The sequence below is a fragment of the Phycodurus eques genome, chromosome 7, assembly GCF_024500275.1.
Source record: "Phycodurus eques isolate BA_2022a chromosome 7, UOR_Pequ_1.1, whole genome shotgun sequence".
In the NCBI taxonomy this organism is placed as follows: domain Eukaryota; kingdom Metazoa; phylum Chordata; class Actinopteri; order Syngnathiformes; family Syngnathidae; genus Phycodurus; species Phycodurus eques.
This window is the reverse complement of record NC_084531.1, coordinates 20,989,936-21,015,481: the sequence shown is the minus strand read 5'-3', so window position 1 is coordinate 21,015,481 and position 25,546 is coordinate 20,989,936. Positions and strand designations below refer to the sequence as shown.

Here is a 25,546-nt window from a genome sequence, read left to right as displayed (position 1 = left end):
GTAATTAACGTATCATATTCAGACAAAGTGAAATTGGCAGCGCCCCTGATGATCTCTCACACCACACTGGTTTGGAATTGCTGCTGTTTTTTTCTGATATGGACTGCAGTCTTTCTTAGTGGTTCTTTTTTTCATTTACAGTATAGTATTTAAATGCAACCAAAGCAAAATTTCCACACTTATGATTTGAACGCACATCATTTGTGACTCAAGATGAATTGTGTGGTTTTTTTGATGAGTTGGTCTCGTCATTTGACGTCAGTTTGTCTTGTACAAGAGGTTGTGCACCGCAGTCATGGCCCGAGGCTCACATAAATCCTGGGACAATTTTCCAGGTGTCTCCTTCAAAGCGAGGGATAGACACAGCACCGAAGATTTATGCGTCAAGCACGTTAATTTCTGCCCACAAGAACTTGGAATATTTGTCGGATGATGCAGACCAGGCGGCACTGCACTCTGTTGCAGCGTGTCCAGTTGTGCAAATGGTGTCCTTGTCTAGTAGCCTGATAGGAAGTACGAATGGTCACAATTTATGTGTTGTCCAATGTTTGTCACGTCCAGGAGAATAAAGCACTTTTCTCTCACATACTCTGTCAGTGCACCCAAAAATCGTTGCGTTAGGATTTCTTGGTCCAGTTTTGGCTCCAGTCATGCTGTGTATAATCTCTTAACAATGTTGATGTTATGAGCACAGAAGAAGAAGAAGACTGCAAAACTAAAGTATGAGTGGAAGAAAGTAGAATATTCTACATTGGATTCAGAAAGGCAATTCTCACGTGTGTCCTATGAACGTTTCCTAGATTGGATGTAGTATTTGCTTAACTGAAACTATATAATCATTTACCTTTATTGAATTCGACCAGCTGGTTTACAGGGAAACAGATTTACTAGGACAGGTGCTAAAATTGCTCACCTGACTCGGGCATAGTGGATTCCGTCCCCATTTGTGTATTTTTCGGCCAAAATTAATGTTTTTCCTCCCTGGACCCAAAGTTATTCAAATACATCAAATATGTGAACTAATGATAAAAAAAATGATGATGATGATCTCTAAAATACAATACAACAATTTACTCAACTTCACAATATCTGACAGGATTTTAAGTTGGTTAAGTAAGTAGGGCTTAAAAACAAAATGACAAACCAGTACTTGGCCCACTGGTCTAGTGTCATGATTTTTGCTTGGGTGTGAGGAGGTCGCAATCCCAGATGAGCCCACTTCCTTTTGTATAACAGCAGTTTAGAATGTGGCTGTGTTGTCCTTGAGCAAGCCAGCTCCCCTGCTGATAGATGAGTCATCCTACTCTACTGTGTGTGCAAAAGCGTATGCCTACTTATGACACTACCTTTTAAAGGTCCCATCCATCAATCCATTTTCCTAACCGCTTAGCCTCACTAGGGTCACGGGCGTGCTGGAGCCTATCCCAGCTATCTTCACCCTGAACCGGTCGCCAGCCAATCGCAGGGCACATAGAAACAAACAAACATTCGCACCCACAGTCAAACCTATGGGCAATTTAGAGTCTTCAATCAACCTACCGTGCATGTTTTTTTGGAATGTGAGAGGAAACCGGAGTGCCCGGAGAAAACCCACGTAGGCACGGGGAAAATATGCAAACTCCACACAGGCGGGGCCGGGATTTGAACCCCGTTAACCATCCCCTGTGCTGCCTTAAAGGTGCCATATTTTACCAAAACAGCTTTTTCTAGTATTTGGGATGTCTGGCTACATGGTAAACCTCAGTAAACATGTCAAATATGAATTAAAATCGTTGACGACATTTTTCTGCACAGAGGCCTGAAATCAGGTCATTCGAATTTCTCGAGCTTATCTACATCACTAGCGAAGATCTTCGCCTACCTCGCCGCTCCCGAGCCAGCACTGTCAACATAACAAACACGTGTGCTCTAACAACTGGGACTTCTACACGGACGCAACCAATCAGGGGAAAGGTGGCGGTCTTAGCCAAATATGGACAAAGCGGATACAAAACTGGGTCAAACAGAAGTAGCTGTCAGAGGGGCCTTTCTGGACACTCGTATTAAAAAACCAAGTTGTTTTTTTAAATGAAATTGATACTTTCATACTAAGTGCATCTTAGACAGTCACTCAATGGAGGTCTAAATAGCCAAAGTACGGGACCTTTCGAATGTATTCATGAGAAGTGTTGGTAAATGGAGGCCAATATTCATCAAAACTGGAATCTGAGATCTGACCATATTTTCATGAGAATGTTGTGCAAAACTGTAGAAAAGAAGCATGTTTTGTGTATTCTATTGTGTTACACTTCACCCATCTCAGTATTTAGTCGTTAACCACTGCAAAGGGCAGCTTGGTTGCCTTGTTGTTGCAGTTCTGAGGTTTGGTTTTTGAGCCTTGGCTGGCTGTTGCAGCCTTCCTTTGTAAACTCCACGTGTATTCTCCCAGTGCTTGCGTAGGTTTTCTCTGGGTACTGAGATTTCTTCCCATTTTCCAAAAACCTGCATGTTAGGTTCATTAAAAACTTAATTGTCCATAGGGGAGAACGTGAGGATGAACGTTTTGTTGTCTATATGTGCCCTATGATTGTCCCTAATAAGGACAAGCAGTACATTCTAAGATTTGAGAAAATGGGTGGAGGGATTGCTAACCACTGTAAAACATAACTTTAACTTTCTTTGATGTTGGTCTTTCTGCATTGAATGTGAGTCTACTTAATTAATGCTAATTAACGTAACTTCGGCAGCACGTCGTTCGAGTGCTTAACATTTCGGGTGTTCTGGGGTTCGCAGATCTTCACTCTGGCCTTCCTTCTGTGGAGTTTGCATTTCCTCCTTATGCCTGGGTGTGGATCTTCTCCGGGGACACTGGCTTCCTCCCACATCGTAAAAACAAGCTCATTAGGATAATTGAAGACTGTAAATCATCCATTAGTGCGAATGGTTGCTTGTCTTTATGCGCACTGAAATTGCCTGGGGACTAATGCAACTCAACTATATTTACAGAGCACTCTCAAAAACAACCGCGGCTAAACAAAGTGATATACATAAATAAAAATCAAACATAAAAAAATAAAACAATCAAAAAAATACAACAGTAACAACGTTGAAAACATACGAACAAATAAAACACTAAAACGAGGGCAAAGTGTGTGAGGGTGAGTCCAGGGCGTACTGTGCCCCGCCTCTTGCCCAAAGACTAGGTTAGGCTCCAGTTCTTATGCAACCCTAATTATTGTGCTTTAGAAAATGGATGGATGGGTGGAAAAACTGTAAAACAAAATGAACGAAATGAACTCTCCCTCTGACTTTCTTTGATAACAAGTGGTAATGCACAAAGTGACGCTGGAGTCCCTTCGCTTTGTGTGAGTCTGCCTAATTAATGTAACTTTTGGTGTACATGCTTCTCTTTTCTCTCTCATTTTCTTTGACAATGCAAAAAAGCCAATAGAAAAGCAAAAGACAGTTAGCTGCTTGTTCAACTGAGGTCTCATTTTGATATTGCGCTATGACTGCGGTTTGACCTCTTGGTTTTGCGTGACGTTACAGGCAAATTATTTTCCTAAAACCTTTGTTTGACGTGTGAATCATATGAGCAAAGAGCTAAGATGTTCCTGACCCTGTTTGGTGTGTCTCTGCAGGTGTGAATCAGGAGGGTCAGCCTCTCATTGAAGGAAAGCTGAAGGAGAAGCAGGTCCGCTGGAGGTTTATCAAGCGCTGGAAGACTCGCTACTTCACCTTGGCAGGAAACCAGCTGCTCTTCCGGAGAGGCAAATCGGTACGCTCGTGATGTAAATGACGCACCCACACACTGTTCACTCTTCTTAAGCCGTGTGATTTGCGACCAAACCGTGTGCAAGAGTGGAAATTTCAACTGGTGATCAGCACGCGAGGAAGCTGCTGAAGCCAACTCTAGCGCATCTTGGCCTCGGGACACGGTCCTGGGGGGAAGTCCTGAGGGCAAGGTGAGATGATGCAACTACATGAGTCACTCTCACCCGGTGTAACTGGAAGCAGATATCACCGTGACCTAGTAGCAAATAGAGAGGACAGTGTTTATCGAAGGGAAAAAGGCATCTAAGCAACACACTTTTTATTCGCAACAAAACCTCACTAGATCATCAGCTATAAAGTTGCTGAATTTTAACAGTGGATTGAATCTGCTTTTTTTGCATTCAGTCCTGTACAGAACATGTAATGTTTTAAGTGACATTTTAGCATAGAAAACGACTGGGCGCTAATCACCTGTTGCCAAGTTGTTTCAAACCGTTTGGGTTCTTGGCTTCTTGTTTGACTTTCATCCTTGAAAATTCAATTCTGAGTTGTTTTGACTGCCAAACTGGTCAATAGCAACACGACAAGTTGTCGTCATCATCTGAAAAACATGGAATGAGCACTACAAATGCCTTTAAATTACTCTGTAACAAATCAATTGATGAAGAAATAATTGATTACTAAAGTACAGTACAGTACATGACCTATTCTACTTTCCCACACTCCTCTTCTTACAAATAATGTTCAATTTGCGCTATTTAAGTCGAGTTTTCAGCATTTGAAATGTCACGGTAATTTTGCCGTCTCGACTTGAAGAACCCCTCGGAATTTCGGCCCGTACAAGCTTATTGATGGATAATTTTAACAGAAACTTGCCAGCCAATCGGACAAGGGGTTCTCCGACTCGCAGACGATACAAAAGGGTCAAGGAGATATATGTTGAGAAATAATTAAGTAATACCGTACTCTAATTTGAAACTCCACACGCCTGTGTGGAGTTTGCATGTTCTCCCCGTGCCTGCGTGAGTTTTCTCCAGGCACTCCGGTTTCCTCCCACATCCCAAAAACATGCATGGTAAGTTCATTGAGAACTCTAAATTGCCTTTGGTGTGAATGTGAGTGCGAATGGTTGTTTGTTTGTTTGTATGTGCCCTGCGATTGGCTGGCAACCAGTTCAGGGTGTACCCCGCCTCCTGCCCGATGACAGCTGGGATAGGCTCCAGCACGCCCGCGACCCTAGTGAGGAGAAGCGGCTCAGAAAATGGATGGATGGAAGTAGAGAGGGAACCTCCTTCATGTTCCTCGCACTGCTCAGTGTTGTGTTTGTGTCCTATGGAGGAATTCTCTAAAAATAGCTGAGAATGAAGCTTTCTTGTTTTTATTCCAAAACAGCATTGCAAACTTTTTTCAGCAGCCACAAATGGAAAAGGTTTTTCATCTTTGTTCTGAGCTCTCGCTTTATCTTTGTCAGCTCTTGCTGGTGTGTTGAGAAAGAGCTATTCCCACACGGGGGATGAGGTTCCACAAAATGTTATTTTATGTTGCTCCATTTCCATCTCCATCCACAGAAGGTCCTCAGTGGCTCTGTAGGATCTCGTCGGTTACACTTCTCAGAAGATCTTTTTTTTAATTATTATTCAGGCTTTGCTTCTCAATATTAGAGCAAGAACCATATTGATTGTGAATGTTATCCAATTTGAGAATTGCTGGTCAAATGTGTCTTTTTCTATGTACAAACATTGTGTGTAAATATATACTCATCAGCTCAAATGCTAGGTACACATCAACAAAGCTATATTAAAATGCTCCCTTTTAAAAGTTTTCACAAGCCTCTAAGTATCAATCCATTTTTCCTGTGATACTTTTTGTTTTTGAAAATATACAGTGGAACCTCTATTTACAAACGTTCTCGAACAGGGTTTCTAAATTGAAAAGTTTGTATGTTGAACATAATTTTCCCATAAGAAATAATGTGAACATAAATAACTGGTTCCAGCCTCGACAAAAGACTGAACACAAAAATCTCCTTATTAACCAAGTTAACAAAAACAACAACAAGCGGAACTGTCCTCATTCGTAAGCGGCTGCCCTGTCGACACGCCCCCAAACAGCGTCACGACTCTGGTGCATTCAGAGCCCGGCGGAAATCACAAAACACTTTAACAAGCAATTATGAAGAGCAAAAAATGAAATCCACTTTTACATTGACTTCTTAGCTTGCAGCTTCTTCTCTTGACAGCAAGTTGCCATGTGAGTGCCTTGCCTTCTCGCAAATGATACTCTGAGAAATGCTGTCACGCGCTATGTAAATGTAAGAATAAAGGTGAAAAACACCGAAAAAAGGCACACAATGACACAATAAGCAAAGTAGCGACCCAGCGCGACGCTGTAGCGACTCAGAGCGAGCCAACTCTCCACAATGGCTGCTCCGCCCGGCAAAAAATGGCTGCAACGCCTGGAACAATAGGGATGAATGAAACATTCGCACACTGTGATAAGGTTTGACCATCGGACAATATTTTGGTTCGAAAATGGAATAGTTTGAACACTGAGCCGTTCGTAAATTGGGGTTTCCACTGTGTGTTATTTTTATTTCCATTTTTTTCAGCTGCTGCACCTCACCTTTGACCTCTGGTGGGGTGCCAGTGAATGGAGACGCAGTTTGAAAAGCACCATCTTCGATTGTGTTGGAGGACATAATGTTGTAGCCAATGAGTAATTGTTGATGATTCACTGTACTTAATGTTCCAGGAAATCAATAATGAATGGGTACATGAGTGTGCTGCTATAAACCCGTGGTGGTAACAACAGCAATTGTCAACAAACACATTGTGTCTGCACATAACTTCAGGCTTCCCACGAAAGTCAATGCGTAATTTGCACCCCCAGACAATTACACACACATTCACAAGAATTTGTACAAACCCAAAGAGGTGCAGCACATCAAACAATTTCAACATTTAGTTGATAAAAAAATAAAAATAAATAAATTAAAAAAAAAAAAGAATTGGTGTGTGGTTAAAGTCGTTCGGTGATGCATCAGTGTGATGAAGAAATGACAAAGATGCCATTGTTAGTGATGCACAAAGATATTTTTCTTGTCCCACTCCCTTGCAGAAGGATGAGCTGGACGACATTCCCATTGAGATGAACAAAGTGCAAAGCGTCAAGGTAAGCCTCAGCATTACCCATCGGTGCGCCCCTGAATCCAATTTAGCCTTGTTTAACATTTGGGGACCAGGCTGACTAATTTGTCCCTCAGGTGGTGGCCAAGAAGCGTCGGGATCGAGGCCTCCCGCGAGCCTTCGAGATCTTCACGGACAATAAGTCGTACGTGCTGAAAGCTCAGGACGAGAAGCACGCCGAGGAGTGGCTGCAGTGCATTAACGTGGCCGTGGCTCAGGCCAGAGAGCGCGAGAACAGAGAGGCCACCACCTACCTGTGACGTGACCGCACCACCTTCGCCGTCACCTGAGCGAAACATTCCAAACACACACGGTGGGCCCCATTAATCAATATGTCAATGTGTTCATTTTGTTCGAACACTCCTTCACTTTTTTAATTATTAGTGGATGCAAACTGATCAGCGACATTCTATAGGTCACCAACATGGTGCCCATGGGCCATAACTCACCACTGATTGGACTGCTGTGGAAGTGGTCATTTGAAAATGTAGACAATTGTAGGTTGGTGACCCCTGCTATAGTTGCATATCCAAGTCAGCAGTTGCCACAGTGAGTCACCTGCATGATTAGTTTTTTTTTGTATTCAGGTTTGGGACCACTAACCGGGTATTGAACCCGCGCCAAAACAGAATCACATGATACTCATTCAGTAAACACACAATTCCAAGGCTCCCAGATTTCTCATTTAGGATATGAGACTGTGAGCCTGTAGGCAAAACCTCACAAACTAAGGAAAGAAGTTACAAATTGATGAAAAAAGTTGCAAAAAAAATTACAAATACTTCACTAATTCTCAAGTGAATTTAATGCAGCAGGAAGTCATCGCTGTAGAAACAGTCGTCCTCACCCATAACTCCTTAAGTGCATTTTAGTCCTGTTTAAATGCTCTACAATGAATACACGATTATGAATAAAACGTAAGAATGCTATGCTTTTTTCAAATAACTCATAAAACCGTTGTGAAATGTTAGTTTGATCAAAAGTACCAAACATAAGATCTAACTAAACAAGCACAGACCAATTTTACCATAACTGGTTGATGGATGGGTTGACTTTTGAAGCACATTTCGCTTAAACTCACACAAAAGACAAATGAAAAAAATGGAAAAAAAAAATATTTCGCATGTCCAACAAGTTTGGTCGGAGCCAATGAATTGTTTTAACAGGATAAAATTCATGTTTATACTGTCTGGATTAATAAATTCAAAAAAATGTTTCCATCAGAATTATTGAAGTGTGTTGTAGCGTTTTGGACATTATTATTATTAAGACATTATTTTGCTCCACTATGTATGTTCCTTTAGTTTCTAGAAGAAGCAAACATGCTGTATTTGTAAAAGTGCTGCTTTAACAACACATTTTGCTCTGTTGATGAATAAGGCCCACTGACGCTTTCATTCAGTACACAGTATTATTTTCTAGAAATTATATTTTTATTATTGCATTTTGATGTGACACTTTTGATGTGAGCTGTGGTGAGCAACTTTACTACATTTCAAATAAAACGCATGTGTTCTTATTCATGTAAATGCTGGATGGGCCGGGTTAAAACAAAGCAGGTGGTAGAGTATGTGGCCCGTGGACCATACGTTGCCCACCCGAGTGTAGCCAAGAACCCCCAGCCACCCCCGTCCACCCCCGCTTTGCGGTATGAGTTTCTTATTTCAATTACAGATCTTGTCACATTCTTGGAAGGAAAGCATATTGCAAATGTCAAAAGATCTCTGAAATATATAAATATAGTATGAGGTGTATAAATGATTGTTTGGACACGTTTGATATTTACGTTTGTTATGCTTTCTCTTTCCCCCCCCCCCCCCCCCCCCCCCAAACAGAGCAGCTCACATTACTTTCACACAAATAGTAGTCTATTTTGGGAATTCCCATGAGGGTCATCACAGTGGTCAAGTTGCTTTTCTTTCGCAATCGCCGTCTGGAGTGGGATATTTTCAGGAGTTCCAAAACTGTAGAGTGAATGTGCGGTTGCTATTCATTAAGACGACTGATTGTGTGAAAGGTTTGTTTGTTTGTTTGTTTGTTTGTTTTAATCTAGTTGCGGATGCGCCCGCTTCACATTTCACAGGTCGCGGCCTGTCTTGTACTGTAGCACACGTCAACTTGTTGTCATTTTCACCGAGCAGCTTCTGGACTATGTTGATCTCTCTGAAGCAGGCAAAGGTCGTTCCCAGGCACAGGTGGATGCATGTAATGTTAACAGGCCCACTCACGGATGGAAATGGAAATCTGCAATATAGAGACCATATTAAAAAATGTATACTTTTTAAACATGAGGCCTCTATGCTGGCTAGGTGTGTTAATACAAAAGTAGTGACGCTTGCAACGGTGTGGATTTTTGTCTGATTTTGTCATTTCCGATGTCAGCTCGTTAAATGTCCTATTTACATCATGTTGCACCTTTTAGCTCGATCGTGGCCACTTTTGGCCAGTTGAAACTCATGAAAACTGTATTTTTAATTACTTAATGAATAATTCAGTTGAGGTAAAGTGGCTTTCGTTCAACTTAATTATTTTTTTTTCTTGTTTTCTACCAGATTCTTAGTTTCAGAAAGAAGTGTTAAATGGTTCACTCCACTCCAATGGAGCAAATGAATGAAGCAATTTAGATTATAAGAAGTGGAGATACCCTCTGCTGACCATTATGAACTATTGCATTTTCATTTCACAAGTCGAAACTCCTTCTGTTGGCCGTAGAAAGTCATACAAGAAAAAAAAATGGTAATGAGACAATTTCATTTTTGAGGTTGTTTTACAACCTATAAACACTGTGTAAAGAAACTGGAAATTGAAATGTTATAAAACAATAACATGAATGTTATTTTTTCATTCTAATGACAACCTTATGTAGTAGAGGAAGCAAAAAAAAACATCTTAAAAGTCTTTAAAATTGCAGTATGTTTGTAGATGGCCAAAAAAGGCCACAAACAAACTAAAAGTGTAGTAGAATTAAACAAGGCCTGAGTGTTAAACACAATGAAAACATATTTCAACACAAAAAAATTATTGCATAAAATTTACAGAAAATATATAATAATAATGGAATAAAAAAAATCGAAACATTTGTTTCATGGTTCAGCTTCAAAATACCGCACTTTAATCTCAAACTTATTAAAACACACAGTGCATATAAACAAGTATATGTATAACAGAAAAGTTTGCAATTTAGTGGGATCGCAATTGGTGAACTGCAATTTAGTGGGGATTACTGTAGGCTGTTTTTTTTAAATATAGAGTAATATTTATACAGTTGATCCTCTAAAATCAAACAGAACGGTACTGGTTGACTTCCAAGTCCTTCTAACCCCAAAACCATTTCGTTACATAACACGACATCTCAAATGGTCACCATCATAAAACATTTTGGATACTTTTAACATTTATGTCATACATGTACAAATAAAGGTTAACCGATGTAAAACACAGCATGGTGGTTAGGAACTAATTGTTAGCATGACCGCCTCAAAGTTAAGAGGTTCTGGGTTCAATTCTTCAACACACACACACACACACACACACACACACACACACACACACACACACACACACACAAGCTAAAGAAAAAGTAACATGACCGCTGTTGAGGCATTCAACTCTGGTGGTTCCAGTGCACATGAGTATCTTGATTTCACATCTTTGTGCAACAGCTGCAACCATGCTAGCTGCAGACATAACATTGGCTCAAATTACCCATGTTGCACTCTGTTTGCCCATTTCCTTTCATTCCTCCCAACAATCAAAGTCAGTTTTGGCCATCATTTTGGTCGAAACATCACATCATTTTAGATGCAATCTGGGTTCACTGAAGTGTGTGCGTGGGAGGTGAGGGCACGTCGTCTGTGGAGTATCGGGACATATACCGTATACGCCATGGAAGAAAATGGGTGGAAAAAAAGAATGGACTGGAATGTTTTGGTTCATTCATCCAGAAGAACATTTTGTGATGTTAGATGTCACTGATGTTGGACAAGCTCCGTTTGAATTTCATCCCAATGGCTTCATTGAGGAGTGGGGTACACCCTGGACTGCTCACAAGTCAACCACAGGGGACAAACAGACAAGTAACCATTCACACTCATGTTCACACTTACAATTTGCTAGTCAATTAAACTCAGATTCACCTCTGGGCACGGTGGGTCTTGGGTGGGGGAGGGTTTGGCTGTTCGGCAGCAGTGCCTGGCAGGCCTGCAGCCCCCCGGCCTCTCCAGATGTTAATGCACCACGCAACTAGGGGGCACTGATATACGGGGTAGGGCCAATGACTGCCAGTCGGGGACTTGGCAGTCATGGTAACGGGGGGAGGTGGGTTCTCACTAGCTTCATAGCGGTGCTTCTGAGCACTCCCCCGGGCTGGATGACTGCTTGGCGTTGGCAGTCACCTCTCATGCCCCGCGGCTCCTCCCTGGGTCCCCCCTTATCGCCCTACTTTCCAACAAACAATGGACACCGTCCCACCCTCAACTCTGGGAGTTTTTCGCTGGGTGTGGGGGCCACTCACTTATTGCCACAAATAACTCATGAATAACAAGCTCGTCCTATAGACGTTTATAATTTACATAGCCACTCCCGCCACACTTCAGTTGTACAGCCGGGTTCACGACCATTGTCCTGCATGCTTCCTCTCCTGTCTTTGTCCTGTCCTTCCCTCACAGGGTGTAGCACTACTGCCCCATACAACACTCATGTCTAATGTGTCATTGTTCTAGATATGTAAGGATTTACTTTCCTCATCTTGTTTACAGTTAGTGCTTTGTCTTTTGTCTTCTTTTCTGACCCCCCTCTAGAAACCTTCTTCTCTTCAACTCAGATTCTCAACAATTATCCATTATAATACTAATAAGAAACCACAGCGGCAGCTTAAAAACTCCACTTTGACACAGTAAAACTGTTCTGGCATAAAAGGGACACAGATCCTCCATTCTTGCTTGACCTTACAGCCCCCCCCCACACACAAAAAAAAAACAACTAAGATTCATGTAACTGGAGTACGTGGAGAAAAAAACATGCAGGCACAGAAACACAAAAGAAGGCCAGAGCCGAGATTTGAACCCAGAACTGTGAAGCAGACTCTGCGGCTTTCATGTCCCCCTTACCTGCAAACTAAGTAACAATCATCGCCATTCTAACATATTTTTAATACTGAAAGTGGTAATTTTAATATTTTGTACACAACTACATTGTGTAACGACTGAGTGAGTTGAAATTGTCTTCCTGTTCTTCCCTTGATTTCAATATTGATAAATGACTAAACTATTATTGATTATATTTTTTACCTGCTGCATGTCTAACATTGCCTTTTCTCAAAATAATTCATCAATAAAATCTTTAATGGCAAAATCAATCATGCTTGCAACAATGTTTTTTTTTCCGTGGCACATATAAACGTGCTGTGCCCAAGGACGTGGTCAATGTCCTTGCATCCGATCACAAAGTAAACTTGAATCATAAATTTGAAAGTGCAACGATACAGTATACAGAGCCCCACAATCCATCACAAAATGTATTCCACAATGACCTGAGATGAAGATGACGTCCCCTGTAAAACAACTGCCCATCAAGGCTTTTCCAAGCACTACGAAAAGCTGCTTTATCTTGCTGGACGTGGGTGAAATTAATGTTGAGCTACAGAGAATAAAGTGGGATTGCCAGTATGCCAAATGTAACAACGGTGGTTAAAATACAAAATCACAGCCCGTCAGAGGTTTATCCAAATACCAAACTCCCGTCATTAATTCATCGTCTGTCACGATCAACCCAACCAGTCGAGGTAGATCATAGTCTTGTTGGTTCCTGTTTTTCCCTACATCAGCAGTTTATTTAAATCAATGTAGTTTTGATTTGCAACCTGCCTCAAGAATTAGAAATAGTTTTTTTGTCTATACGGCAAACATAGAATACTTGCATCACACACTGAAGAACATAAAGGTTAATAAATCTAAGTGCAATGCGTGATACTGAACATCCCCATCCAGACCTCACTGTATAACAGGAGGACCGATGGCGCCCTCCGGCGTAAATTAAACTCATTGCATCTTTCCAATTGGAAGCAGATACTATTGACACCATCTTGCGCCTTACTTGCATATTACTCACATAAAGGGGTTTTGCCTCCATCTTTTTAAGTGGTGGCACATGCAGTATTTCCTCACAGGTTCAAAATGTGATAGCTGCGGGGGGGAAGAGAGGAAAAAAAAAAAAAAAAAAAGTACTCAACTGAGTGCTATAACTCATTTATTGAATAAAAATTTGGCCATGACTTTTTTTACACTAAAAACCAGTGTAACCAGTTGACAGTCGCAAATTGTCAAATAAAGTCTGCATTGTGTGATGGAAAGAATATTAAGTCTGCATTTTGTGATGGAAAGAATATTAACTGGTCAACAGCAAAAACAGCTCTTTGGAAAATGTGAACAAAGAAAAACTAAATGTAAACCTTGGAGAGGAGAAAAAAATAAAAATAAAAAACCTGCCCGCAACATTCTGCACTTTCCTGAACGCTTTGACATTTTCATCCTAGCTATCCACTGTGTAGCTCGCTTTAAAAAATTAAAGCCTTGACTTTATACAAGTGGATCTCAATCCAACTTTACACTGTAAATAGATGCTTTGCCCTATAACTGCTACTTAAGTGAACCAGATACAGCAGGCTAGCAGGAGTTGAGGGTACGTCACGTGACATTTCACCTGGCCACGGTCGGGGGCCCTCACACACCACCCACAATGAGGCTAAATATTATGCGACATGAACAAAAGACATGACACACCCCATGATGGCTCCTGGCGAGAAAACTTCCACCACGCGAGGACCATTTTCTGTTCGTGATCACGATTGTATTAATGGAAATGAACATTGGTTTCGTGATGACATAATTTGAGTCAAATGATGAATGCATTTAGGAAACCCAGAAAGCAAAGCATAAACGCCAAAGGTCAATGCTGGCTGAAAATATTTACAATTTGGAAAAGTCTTGTTGACATGCCGTGAGGGGGTCAGCGTCTGTGTCTCCCGTGTCCTGAATGTCCGGCACCGCCGCTGTGATGTTTCCCCTTGTGACCTCGCTCCCTTTCCCTGTCGTACGAGCGCGACCGCTCCCTCTCTCTCCTGTCTCCTCGATGTCCGGCGCCACGCTCGTGTTTGTGTTTCTTCGAAGACGTGTCGAAGGCTCCGCGATCTCGGTCCCTGTCCCTCTCTCGGTCCCGCTCCCTGTCCGCTTTGAGCGGCGTGCGGGAGCGCGAACGTTTCCTCTTGTGACCGCTGCCGCTATTGTTGTGGCGTCCGCCGCTCTTGGAGTCACTGTTGCCGTGGTGGCTGGACTTTGTTTTGAGATGGGGGAGGAGCGGCGAGGGGGGGTGTCTGCGAGGCGAGGGACTCCGGCTGTGGGATCGTGAGCGAGAACTGTACGTCCCCGAGCGACTGCGCCTGCTGTTGTAACTGCAAGAGGAAACGGAAGAAAGGGCAGTGAGCATCACGCCCGCCTACTCGGCCGTGCTGAATGACAACGTGTTTGCTTACTGTCTGCGAGGGGAGCGAGATCTGGACCGGGAACGCGTTCTGGATCGTGAACGGCTGCCGCTCCTGCTGTTCCGCCCCATCTTCGCCTCCTTCCTCATCCTGTTTGGAAGAGGGTGAAAAAGATACACGGTCAGGGGATATCAGGCAAATTATAATTGGGCCAAAAATTGATTAATTCACTACAAATGCACTGTTACTCATCTATATGCCAGCGGCATCCAAAAACATTGCCACCACCCTGTGTTCTCTCAGATAACGGATCACTTCACTATGAAAATTGTAACAATTGCTGATAGAGGGGCAATGATTAAACGAAAAGTTATCAATTAAATTAATCTGTAATAATTTGATAATCCATTGTTATAGATCTTGTTTAGTTTAAACATTTTCAAATCCTTACAATTTCAGCCTCTCAACAGTAAATATTTATACTTAAATGTTTGTGACCTTAAAAATGCAATTAATTGGGAGAATAATAATTATTATTATGGTGGCACAGTGCAGATTGGTTAGCACATCTGCCTCACAGTTCTGAGGACCTGGGTTCAAATCCGGCCTCGCCTGTGTGGAGTTTGCATGTTCTCCCCGTGTCTTTGAGGGTTGTCGCCGGCTACTCCGGTTTCCTTCCACATTCCAAAAACATGCATGGTAGGTTAATTTAATACTAAATTGTCCATGAGTGTGAATGATTGTTTGTCTCTATGTGCCATGCAAATGGCTGGCGACCAGTTTATGGTGAAACCCTTGCTCTCGCCCAGAGTCAGCTGGGATAGGCGCCACCACACCCACGACCCTAGTGAGGATAAGCGGTACGAAAAATGGACAGATGGATAACAATAAAGCAGACTGGTTACCTTTGTGTTTCATCAAAATAAGAGTGTGCCGCCGCCACCACCTTTCTTACCCATTGTGTGGACTCTTTGCAATCTGAGTGCGGCTATCTGGCTCCTTCTTAACTGCTTTGACCGTCTGGCTGTTGGGGGAATTCTCTTCAACTTTGGCCACATTTGGAGAAGAGGGTTTTGAGGCAGGCGAGAAGCCCCCAAGAGTGGCCAATGCTGGGGTGCCGTCCGGATTCAGCCCTTTTGCCTTCAGCTTAGCTTCGGCCAAGAACACTTTCCTCCGGTCCACCTCCTTCTCCAGGTGCTCGTAGTTGGGCTGTGGGAAAAGGTCACACTGTCAGTCAACACGTGCATCACCCGGTAGGAAAACCATATTGGCATAATAGTTTGTTCCACTAACTTGTCTATGTGTTCACTGTGATGGGTTAAATGCAGAGAACAAATTTCATGTGCATGCATGCACAATAAAAAGGTGATTCTATTCTATTACACATTTTGGGACATTGAACGTTCAATATTGGTGTTTCAATGCAGTTAATGTGTGTTCAATGTTCACCTTCTTCCTGGTGTAGAGTTTAAGGGTGGTGATGCAGACGTCTTTAATGTCCTCATCACTTGGTCCAAACAGCAGGTACCACTGAGGTCTGGAGGGCAGGGGGATCTGGGAGAGAAAGAGGAGAGTTATTTCAAATTCCAAAGCGGCATGTTAGTTTTTCTTTTTTTGGAAATCCTCTCACCTGAAGAGCCCGGGCAGCAAGGAAAATGCAAGCACAGGCAATGGTCTCCGCTTGGAACCTCACAAACACATTGGTCCTCAAGCTGTCATTCATGTAATTCCTAGAAAGACAAAGAGCAAACAAAAACATAGCATCTTCTCTACACAAACCCATTGTTTTAACACATCTTAAAAGATGGACATTGACTCAACATTGACCCAACAACTATTGCAGAATACAGTGGTACCTCAAACGGCCAGCGCTATAAGTGTGGTCAATATTTCTATTAAAAAAAAAAAAATCATTTTAAAATTTCAATTCTGGGCATTTGGTCAGCAAAACAATGACCAACTCCTGATTTGTGACACGTTTTCCTGAAAGGACAATATTCAAATATCCAACACAATGTGAAGCAAGCAGTTTCACATTGAAAATACCATGTATTTCAGTGTCATAGCTGTTAATAATCAGTCGTCAGGGATGACTGAGCACAATAATATAAGTTGCATTAAAATGTTTTTGATTTGTTTGGTTGCATTTTATGTATTTGTGTTCCCATTGCCTCAAGACTTTCAATTTTTTCCTAACAAAGGACTGATTTGAATATTGAGGAGAGTGATGGGAGTTAAGGTACACTGATGAGTTTCTCACACCAGCTGTCATGCTTGTAACGAAGTTAAAAATGGTACGTCTTGACATATACTTGTGTCAGTTAAAAGTAGTGACATTTGTTACTCGCCATTCATTGTTCCCCCAACTAATAGACTGGCCAACTTTTTACTTTCATGACAAATTATGGTTAAAATTTCACTAAGAATTCTGAACAGTTAATTATGTTGGAGACTCTAAAAACAATTATTCCAAATATAGTTTAGAACAGTGATTTTCAAAGTCCATTCTAGACAGCTGTGAAAGGCTCCTAGCGAGGATATGGAGTGTGGAAGTTGAATGGCTGGATTCTAAAGTGTGGTTCGAGTACCACTCGTGACACACAGGCCCACCTCTACTGATACGCAAAAGAACCACTGAATTAAATAAAACCTAAATGTCCACTGAAAACAAAATGAAAATCATCAACAGTTCTTCCATTTAAGTAGTTTTTACTATATTCGAGCAGTGTTAATGTTTGAATTGTGTGTGTAACAATTGTTTACAATAGTTTTTTTTTCTCCCAGGAACAAAGCCTCTGCCTTGTTTTTTTGATGAACACTTTCCTCTTTACACTCCCGCGAGGCCGACAACGCCACATTGCATTGTATTGGGCCGCGCAGCCCCTATGCGTCACTTGACGCGCACACGACAAAATTGTTGCTACGCGTAGAATGCCGCGGAGATCATCTCTCGTAATTGGTCCGTTTTAGTCACATGCTGCGATGACATACTCAACGTTCTGCTTGGTTCCGTATAAAACCTACGCCGCCGCAATTGATTTTCCAGCATAATCAAAACGTATCATCTGGTCATCTAGGACCATTTGTTCTAGCACTGTTCAACGGCCGCCATTGTTGCTTTGTTCCTTGCTACGGAAAGGAAAAACGGCTACCGGAAATGGCCAAAAAAATGCAGTGGAAACTCCACCCTGTGGTGTCCTCGCCAATTTCAAAACTGCACGCGTGGGTTGCGCTCGAGTATAAAGACAAACTGCGTAAAGATAGCCGCAGTGACATCAGCACTGTCACCACTCCCGCGAGTATAAAGAAGCCTTTAGGCCTACTGCATTACTGTAGTTCAATTTTGGTCATTAAGGTGTTACTTCGAGAGCTAAGGATTTTTTGAGGGATACTTCCATTTGAGAACCACTAGTTTAGAAAGTCAAATTTGAGGTACCATTGTATAGCAGTAGCTGAATTAAATGTTGAGCTGCTTAAGATCCCCCATTAGATGGGGTTGAAGTGAAACATCGTAGTGCTGTAGCGTTTAACTTTGTCCATTTCTCTCTGGGTTATCCATGGGAGTAGTGTTTGTCACTTCCTTCTGAAGGCCTGCTATGAGCAGGCGAGGTGATGATGACATGCCTTGGGGAACATGCACACATGTAGATGTAGGAAATGTATCTACACCAGTTGCCACTTTCAGATTGTTAGATCTGAAGGGACAAGGGAGCAAAAGCATTTGAGGTTGACATGCACAGAAGCTAGTTTGGGGAAAGTCAGCGGTGCACAAGCTTGCGAGACCAAACTGTCACCTTAACTTGCTTTACAGCAAAGACACTTAGCGACAAGACTATGATCCGAGGATTGCTACCTTGGGTTGAGTGAAATTAGTGTGCTACAATGCACATTTAATCTTTCCAAGGATAAACAAAATGTGGCGACATTCAAAAATGGGATGTATATTGGGCAAGATCATGAGTATCAATATCACTTGGAGACAGACAAAAAGGATTAAAACAAAAAGGAAAAGAGGTTGACTAAGAGGAGCAAGATGGTACAAGCAACTGAACAAACCTTTTTACCCACCCCACAAAATTAAAATGTTGGGCCAAGCGAAAATACAAAAACCTCTTCGCAATCTTTCTCCAATGTACATACAACTTGTGTTTTACTCATTTAAAGAAGAATGCTGTTATTCAGCAGGTGCTGGAGTTACTTCCAGCAGCCATCATTTCATGAGCCACAAGATACTTTTGTGGCTTAGCATTCAAAACTATGCCAACAAGACAACATGCCAACACTGTTGAATTGTGACTGCTGCAGAGCAAGACGGGTCCTGGGAGGCAAAACCTGAGAACTGGATCCGCCTGCAAAACAGACATGTCTGGACAACACGTCAGTTGGGGACATGACACACTATACTATTTAACTTTTTATCTCATCCAAAAAGTAATTGTACTCAATGGTAATTCAAAGTAAACTAGAAAAAATATATAACAATGTAATCCTAAAATCCTTGGCACAAAGAAAAATACAAATCCTCGTGGCGAGCCAAGAGAAAATAAGACGATGTAGGCTGATGGGAAAGGCCCGAGCGAGCGCCCCCTTCAACGACTGGCTGTGTGGAGAGGGGCTGCCAGCCAAAGGGGAGAGGCTTCCTGAGGTCATGTGGTTGGAGGAGGTAGAGTTCAGAGGTTCTTTATGTGACTTACCAGCACGGACTACCCTTTAATCAAAGAGTAGAGAGAAAGGACAAAGTTAAATCACGCTCCCTGACACCAGCAACAATTTACAGCAAGGCCACATAAGTGCACGTGTGAGACATCACAGGGGTGCAACAACACAAATTGCAGCAATAGGTCAATGGATCAAATGGGAGTAAACCTGGGCAAAATGTTTTAACGCATTTAAGAAAAACAAGGGTGCTTAAATAGCACTGATCTGAAAGATGAAGCTTTCCACAAAAATAAGCCTTAATGATGTCCTACGAAGTTATCGGGTGGCCTTTAAGGGGTTCAAACTTTCATCTTTAGCCCACGTCTGTCTGTCTGTCTGCTGAAACTTGTCACTGATACGAGAGAGGGAGTAGCAGAAGGTGAGGTGGGGGGAAAAAAATAAACTTACCAGGCAGTCTGGACCAGCGTTTGGTTCTTTTCACACTCCAGGACTTGCAAGTACATGACAATTATCTAGACAGAAAAAAAAAGGTTTGCAAATGGTTATCATGGAGGAATTACTGCAAAACCAGACTGGTAAGTTTTGCCAAGTTTGGAACTTGTGTGTTGGGTTTAAACTCACCTTGTGCGGATGCTTGACATGGACACAGAAGCCCAGTTCCTTGAGAACACGGCGCTCAGCTTTGATGACTTGATTTTTGGTGTTTAAGTAGTTCTGATCAAGAATCAATGAACTTGGAGTCCTGGTTTAAAATGGAATCAAAATAAGATTGTTTCCCTTCCCAAGAGAACCTCAAACCCACCCCCCCCCCCCCACCCCAAAAAAGAGCCCTTCTGTTTCAATGTACTCTATTCTTATTCCTATTCCAACCAACTCTCAGCTGATTTCTTAACTGCATGCCTGACAGTCTGCTGGGGTTTGAGGACTCCTGTGGTTCTATAAAAGCTTACAGGATCTGTAGCTGTCAACCTCATTCACAGCGTGTCAATAGCATTGAAATATCATCCATGGTCGTTGCACACAACACCTCAAACCACACATTCCTTCGGACAGTGAAAATCTTAAAATCATCTCACACAAGTAAGATGGCTACAGTTTCAAAGGGGTAAAGCTAACAAAAAACATCTTTGGGTAGGACAAGATGTAATGAATCCAATGGTGCCATTGAAAAGCTTGAAATCTTAGTTCAAAAGCAAACATTTGAGACAATAAATCGGTAATGTGTGTAAAAGTCCATGTGCCTGTTTCAAATTCTTGTATTCTTACACTATGTTAAGCATAACAACAATATCAGGGAATAGTTACATGACAAATGTTTAAGCTACCTCAAATCAGCAAATTTAACTGAGAATGAGCTAGTCTCCAACGCACTCATACAAAGGACTCTTTCACACTAAAATTCAACAGTGTAATACTGCATATAAAAAGTTGACCAAGCACATCAAGATGCAGCCATAAAAAAACATGAAATGGCAACGACATAATCAGAGCTATGTTAGTACCTAAACCACAAGAATTTGGCTCAGTTTTGCAACGAACAAGGTGATATTTCAAAAATAGCTATAGACGACAGCTGGTGAACAGGCTTTTGCGCTAAACGCACAATCAAAATGGATGGTGAGCAGTAGTCAAAAGAGAACTACATTACCCAACGGTTGGCAGATTGATGGACAGATAACCCAAAGCCTAAGAGTGAACCACAGAAGTCTTCAAGGTGCCCAGGGGGCCAAGGACCTCCGGCCAACCTGTCATCCCCGATCCCAGTGCCCCGAGGTGGCGCAGACCACGGGCGTTTCCCACAGGAAGGGGCCTGGGCGAGGAGATAGGCCCCCTTGGATCATGGTTGCCATGCCGACTGCTTCATCTTACGTACCATTCCACATCACCCAGGCTGCGGTAAATGTAGCTGGTCGCTGTTAGTTGGTTGCAAGGGAAAAAAGAAGCCAAGTTAATGCCAAGGTCTTATAGTATTACCATGAACAGACTTCTATTCAAATTTAAATGCTCACACTGCCAAAGCAGTTCTCCAATTTAAAAACGCTAACACATTTAGGAGGGTAGCCAAAACTCAAAATAACAACGTGACAAGATTTCCCAAAAATGACACGTTTGTCAAAAATGCTGAGTCTGGTTGGAATGGCCACTTCAACTTGAGTACAACACACCAAGAATTTAGAAAATCCAATGAGGTTTCCAGCGAAAAAAATGTTGTGCGCATGTTTGTGTGTCCAAAAACGATGACCTTTTTAGGGAACATTTTAGTGTGATATAGCCTATAGAAAATATGGTCCCAAAAATATATATATATATAGATAAAATTACTAAACAAACCCACAAAAGACGAGAGTAAAACATTAAACACGATTATTTCTCACTTTATCTCGACAGTTTCAATTTGTCTTCTACTCGGGGAACCCCTTCTCCAACTAAATGTTTCAGTTAAAAATATCCACCAATATGGTCGCATGGGCCGAAATTCTGAGGAGTTCTCCAAGACTAAGAGTCAGAATAACTGTTTCAAACAACGGACGGGCCAATTATATTAGCATTTTGACACAACATTTTCACGTTTTGTTAGAATTTTAAAACAAAGATGTCAGTCTTTTTAAATAAAATTTAAAAAATAAAATAAAAAAGGAAAAAAATCCCTAACATGTTGCAAATCTGAAAAGCTGTTTAATAAACGTAAGCTTAAAGTAATTTAGCCTAAGTGTTAGGATTTTTTATTTTTTCAAAACTCGAAAACATTTTCCCTGTTACTGCAAAATTAATACTGACTGCAAATGTTGATTATTGGCCTCCTTGACTACTTTGCCGCCCTGGTCTCTTTGTATTTCAAAACGGCCTTGCTTGCCCTATAACTTGATTTAAATAGCACAAATGTAACATTATTTGTAAGATGACCAGTGTGGGCAGCATGTCATGTACTTAAGTTTTTTTTCAGGAATGTATTTGCTATAGAGGATTTTAGAATAATTTGAAGTGATTCCATGTTTTATCTGTTAATTCCACATAGATGGCAGCTACTTGTCACGTTGCTACTAAAAAGTTTCCTCTATGTACACTTGTGAAATACCAGTGAGAGAGAAAACTGAAATGTTTAAAATTAGTGTACGAGTACATTGTTAAACAGAAGGGCACTTTTGCAGAAAAAAAAACACAATCAGATAACAATTCCTCATGAAATCAAATACACTGAAACATTGTCAACGGGAAAGAAATACTTATATGAAAGAAAATATGAAATGATAGTACAAGGGGGCTGTGTCCAGTTAAAATTATGACGCTTACTTTTTGACTCGGATCTGCTTCAGGTGATGGAAAACGTTGATGACATCTCGTAATCGCCTGGGTGCTTCTTCAATCTTGGAGGCCAAGGTAATACAAGCCATTGCAACAATCTAAATGCAAAATGAAGCAAACGTTTGCAAGAAGGGGGTCGTAGAAAAACAAGGCAGTAAGACCAGAAAAGGGGTCTAATATGAAAACGACACAATGGTGCCGTCAATTTTAAGCAAATGTAGATGATAACAGTATTTTTAATAACACGTAGTGGAAATTATTCACAAAGAGAATAGGTTAAAGTAGGCTGCGTTTGAAGGCGTCTTAACATGGCGCCCGCCGACGTTAGGCCAACGTTCCGCTCGCATGATACGGCACGAAAGGCCATCACCAGACGGAACGTAACTTACCTCAAAACTATGCTTGACGAAGGACTTGGAGTAAAAGAAACGATGAAAAAGCACCTGCCCCGTCGCCATCGCCACCTGTTGAAAACACAACACATTATTATTATTTTTCTAAATTGGGTTTTACTTCGAAAGAGCACAATGGAAGGTCGCCATTTTGATTCACCCACGCCAGCGACGTAGCAAGCTAGGTAAAAGCTAGCAGGCCGTGCCGCGTTTGCTTGACAACTAACACACTAAACATTGGCCGGTTGGACTCCTGAACAAAATGTTAAGGCTATTCACCTGCGGCAAACGGAGAAGAATTCCCGCCGACTGAATGAGCTCACATCCCAGTATGCGTATGTCGGTTTCCGTGTGGAGGTCGAGGCCGTCGAGCATTGACGGTGTCGGAGAGAGCCTTTCCTCGGGGATGAGAGAGTTGTCGATCGTAAGGTACACTTCGGAGTAAAGTTTGTCACCAATGAGGATGCCATCGTTGTTTGTTGACGCGGTTGAAGACACCGAAAGGGGACCTGCGGCCATCTTCCTTCGGGGAAAAAAAAACCCAACGGCGGCAGCAATCAGGCAGCTCGACAACGGAACACAGCGCCGGTCGAACTCTGATGTGACGTCACAAAGCTTCTTGGGCGCAGACGTTGGTGCACATCCGAGAGAAAAAGTAGTTTCGCCACTTCAGGAACGATCGATAGAAAGTACAATGAAAGGTACTTCGCGAAACTAGTTGGTATAAGAGCATATACAGGAAAGGGTAAAAATATCATTTAAGTGTTTTAAGTGTTTTATTATTTTGTTAAATAAAACAATTCACCGGCACGGTGAACGACTGGTTAGCACATCTGCCTCGCAGTTCTGAGACCGGGGTTCAAATCCCTGCCCAGTCTGTGTGGAGTTTGCATGTTCACCGCGTGCCCGGGTGGGTTTTCTCCGGGCACTCCGGTTTTGTTCCCAAAAACATGCGTGGTAGGCAGCTGGGATAGGCTCCCACGACCCGAGTGAGGATAAGAAAACGAATGGATAAAATCATTTTTGGGACGCTCCTGTGTGAGCTTTTTTTTTTTTTTGGGGGGGGGGGGGGGGTGAAAGTTCTTCTGGTTTGTGTGATTATTTCTTTTGTTGCTGTTTTTCTTTTTTGTTTGGTTTTCTCGGTGTGAGAATTTTTATTTTTGGCCTGTACAGTATTTCATAGGGAACGATCATTCTCTTCTATTATTATTATTTTTTTAATTTTAAAATTCTAATTTCAATTTATCGCAAGGATTCTGAAGATCTTGTAGCCTACACAACACTGTCAAAAAAGGTTTTAATCACGTAATTCCGCCATTTATGATGCGTCTAAAGACTTAAACTTGATTTCTCAACAGCAGCACAGAATAGTACGTAATGACCGAAACACTCGTTTTGCCCTCAGCACAATGGACCCTGGGAAAATTTTTTACACTTACACTGTACTTAATGTACAAAGTTTAACCACGAGGAAGCGGAAGTCCCAACTGCTCAAGTGACGTAAATTACGGGAAGTTCCAGACTTTTTACTCTTTACTTCTGGAACATATCCATCCGCCGCCTATGCGTTCTCTCTCTCTCATTCGCTCACTCTCTCTCTCTCTCTCTCTCTCTCTCTCTCTCTCTCTCTCTCACGCACACAAACATTTTATAATTTTGTCCGTCACAATTGTATTAATTTTTCACAGTTTATATCTTCGGCATTATTCATTCAGTATCATTACTACTACGAGTTTGTATTCAAATGATCTGATGAAACGTTCGATTTAGCTGCTGAAATGATCAACACAGTATGATATTCTGTACGTTGTTTAACCCAAGGCGTTGCAGTAGTCCCGGACAGACTGGAGAGGGAACTAGCGACCCGTTTTAGAGCATTGGACACCATTTGAAATCACAATGACTGCAGTAATTTCAGCACGTTACACTGGTGGTTCAGCACGTCTGCCTCACAGTTCTGATGTTCCGGGTTAGAATCTCGGCTTCCCGTGTGTTTACATAGGGTTTCTCCAGGTAATCTTTTTTTATTCATTCATTTAAAAAATGTCATACATTAGGTTAATTGAAAGCTCCATAAAATAAAAATGTTAAGAAATTATACTGGGTGATTTGAGCTCTTTTGAATGATGCAAAGGTTAGTGTTTTAATAATTTATAGACCTCAAGGGGACAATGGAAAATGTATGGAGGAATTTTCAGCACTTCTGTCAGTGATCTGTATTGACTACAACTATTTTGTCATAACAGGAGACTTTAACATTCATGTTGACAATAGCATGGGGTGGGGGGGAATCCCATTTGACCTTTCTCAGCATTCGGTTCAGTTCAATCGAGGTGTTGTGTCACTGTCTGAAACATAAATAACTGTATGAGCCAAAACGTTCTTCAATCAAACCACACACTACACACACACACACACACACACACACACACACACACACACACACACACACACACACACACACACACACACACACACACACACACACACGAGATAATTGTTTTTTGCAGTAAAGAAAACAGGATTGCTGTTAGAAAATACCTGGAGTCAGTCTCTTTAAAGACCACGGACCAAGTCCGCAAACCTTGGTGTTTTGATAGACTCTGACCTGACTTTCAACAGTCATATCAAATCAATCACTAAAACAAGCCTTCTACCAGCTGAAGAACATATCCAAAGTGAAGGCTTACATGTGCCAAGCAGACCAGGAGAACCTCATCCATGCTTTTATCTCAAGTAGGCTTGACTATTGTAATGGTCTTCTGACTGGACTCCCC

At 41.8% G+C, this 25,546-nt stretch overlaps 2 protein-coding genes across 8 annotated transcripts in view; one reads left to right on the top strand and one right to left on the bottom strand.

The window, feature by feature from the left end:
- The window catches only part of veph1 (ventricular zone expressed PH domain-containing 1), a 92,418-nt gene extending 83,709 nt beyond the window's left edge, over positions 1 to 8,709 (top strand). For 3 of the 4 annotated variants that reach the window (XM_061682407.1, XM_061682406.1, XM_061682405.1), the window contains 3 exons: positions 3,621 to 3,757; positions 6,871 to 6,924; positions 7,016 to 8,709. In XM_061682407.1, coding sequence (XP_061538391.1) covers positions 3,621 to 3,757; positions 6,871 to 6,924; positions 7,016 to 7,198 — 374 coding nt within the window. In that variant the 3' untranslated portion in view covers positions 7,199 to 8,709. Of the gene's footprint in view, positions 1 to 3,620; positions 3,758 to 6,870; positions 6,925 to 7,015 lie in introns of those variants that run through there. The other variant, XM_061682409.1, reaches the window with a different exon arrangement.
- A 4,458-nt stretch (positions 8,710 to 13,167) lies between these two features.
- ccnl1a (cyclin L1a) lies at positions 13,168 to 23,360 on the bottom strand. Of its 4 annotated transcripts, XM_061681048.1 has the most exons (10): positions 23,049 to 23,354; positions 22,767 to 22,841; positions 22,366 to 22,475; positions 19,696 to 19,816; positions 19,522 to 19,586; positions 16,046 to 16,145; positions 15,865 to 15,969; positions 15,371 to 15,624; positions 14,467 to 14,565; positions 13,168 to 14,385 (listed from the first exon to the last, which is right to left on the bottom strand). In XM_061681048.1, exons 1-10 carry the CDS (start codon positions 23,286 to 23,288, stop codon positions 13,944 to 13,946), a joined length of 1,611 nt encoding a protein of 536 aa, XP_061537032.1. In that variant the 5' UTR covers positions 23,289 to 23,354; the 3' UTR covers positions 13,168 to 13,943. The 4 variants fall into 4 exon arrangements, with proteins under 4 accessions (XP_061537032.1, XP_061537036.1, XP_061537034.1 ...); XM_061681052.1 differs by lacking the exons at positions 22,366 to 22,475; positions 22,767 to 22,841; positions 23,049 to 23,354 and adding an exon at positions 20,948 to 20,987; XM_061681050.1 differs by lacking the exons at positions 13,168 to 14,385; positions 14,467 to 14,565; positions 15,371 to 15,624; positions 15,865 to 15,969 and adding an exon at positions 19,110 to 19,123 and having other exon boundaries at positions 16,055 to 16,145; positions 23,049 to 23,360.
- Between the last annotated feature and the right edge of the window lie 2,186 nt (positions 23,361 to 25,546).

What these genes read in the sequence shown, in the direction of transcription:
- ccnl1a (XM_061681048.1), bottom strand. Translation starts at nt 23,288, where the DNA reads ATGGCCGCAGGTCCCCTTTCGGTGTCTTCAACCGCGTCAACAAACAAC. An exon ending in TTCTTCTCCGTTTGCCGCAG is followed by an intron (nt 22,842 to 23,048) that starts GTGAATAGCCTT and finishes TGTTTTCAACAG; the next exon opens with GTGGCGATGGCGACGGGGCA. An exon ending in ACGCTGGTCCAGACTGCCTG is followed by an intron (nt 16,146 to 19,521) that starts GTAAGTTTATTT and finishes TTGTCTTTCTAG; the next exon opens with GAATTACATGAATGACAGCT.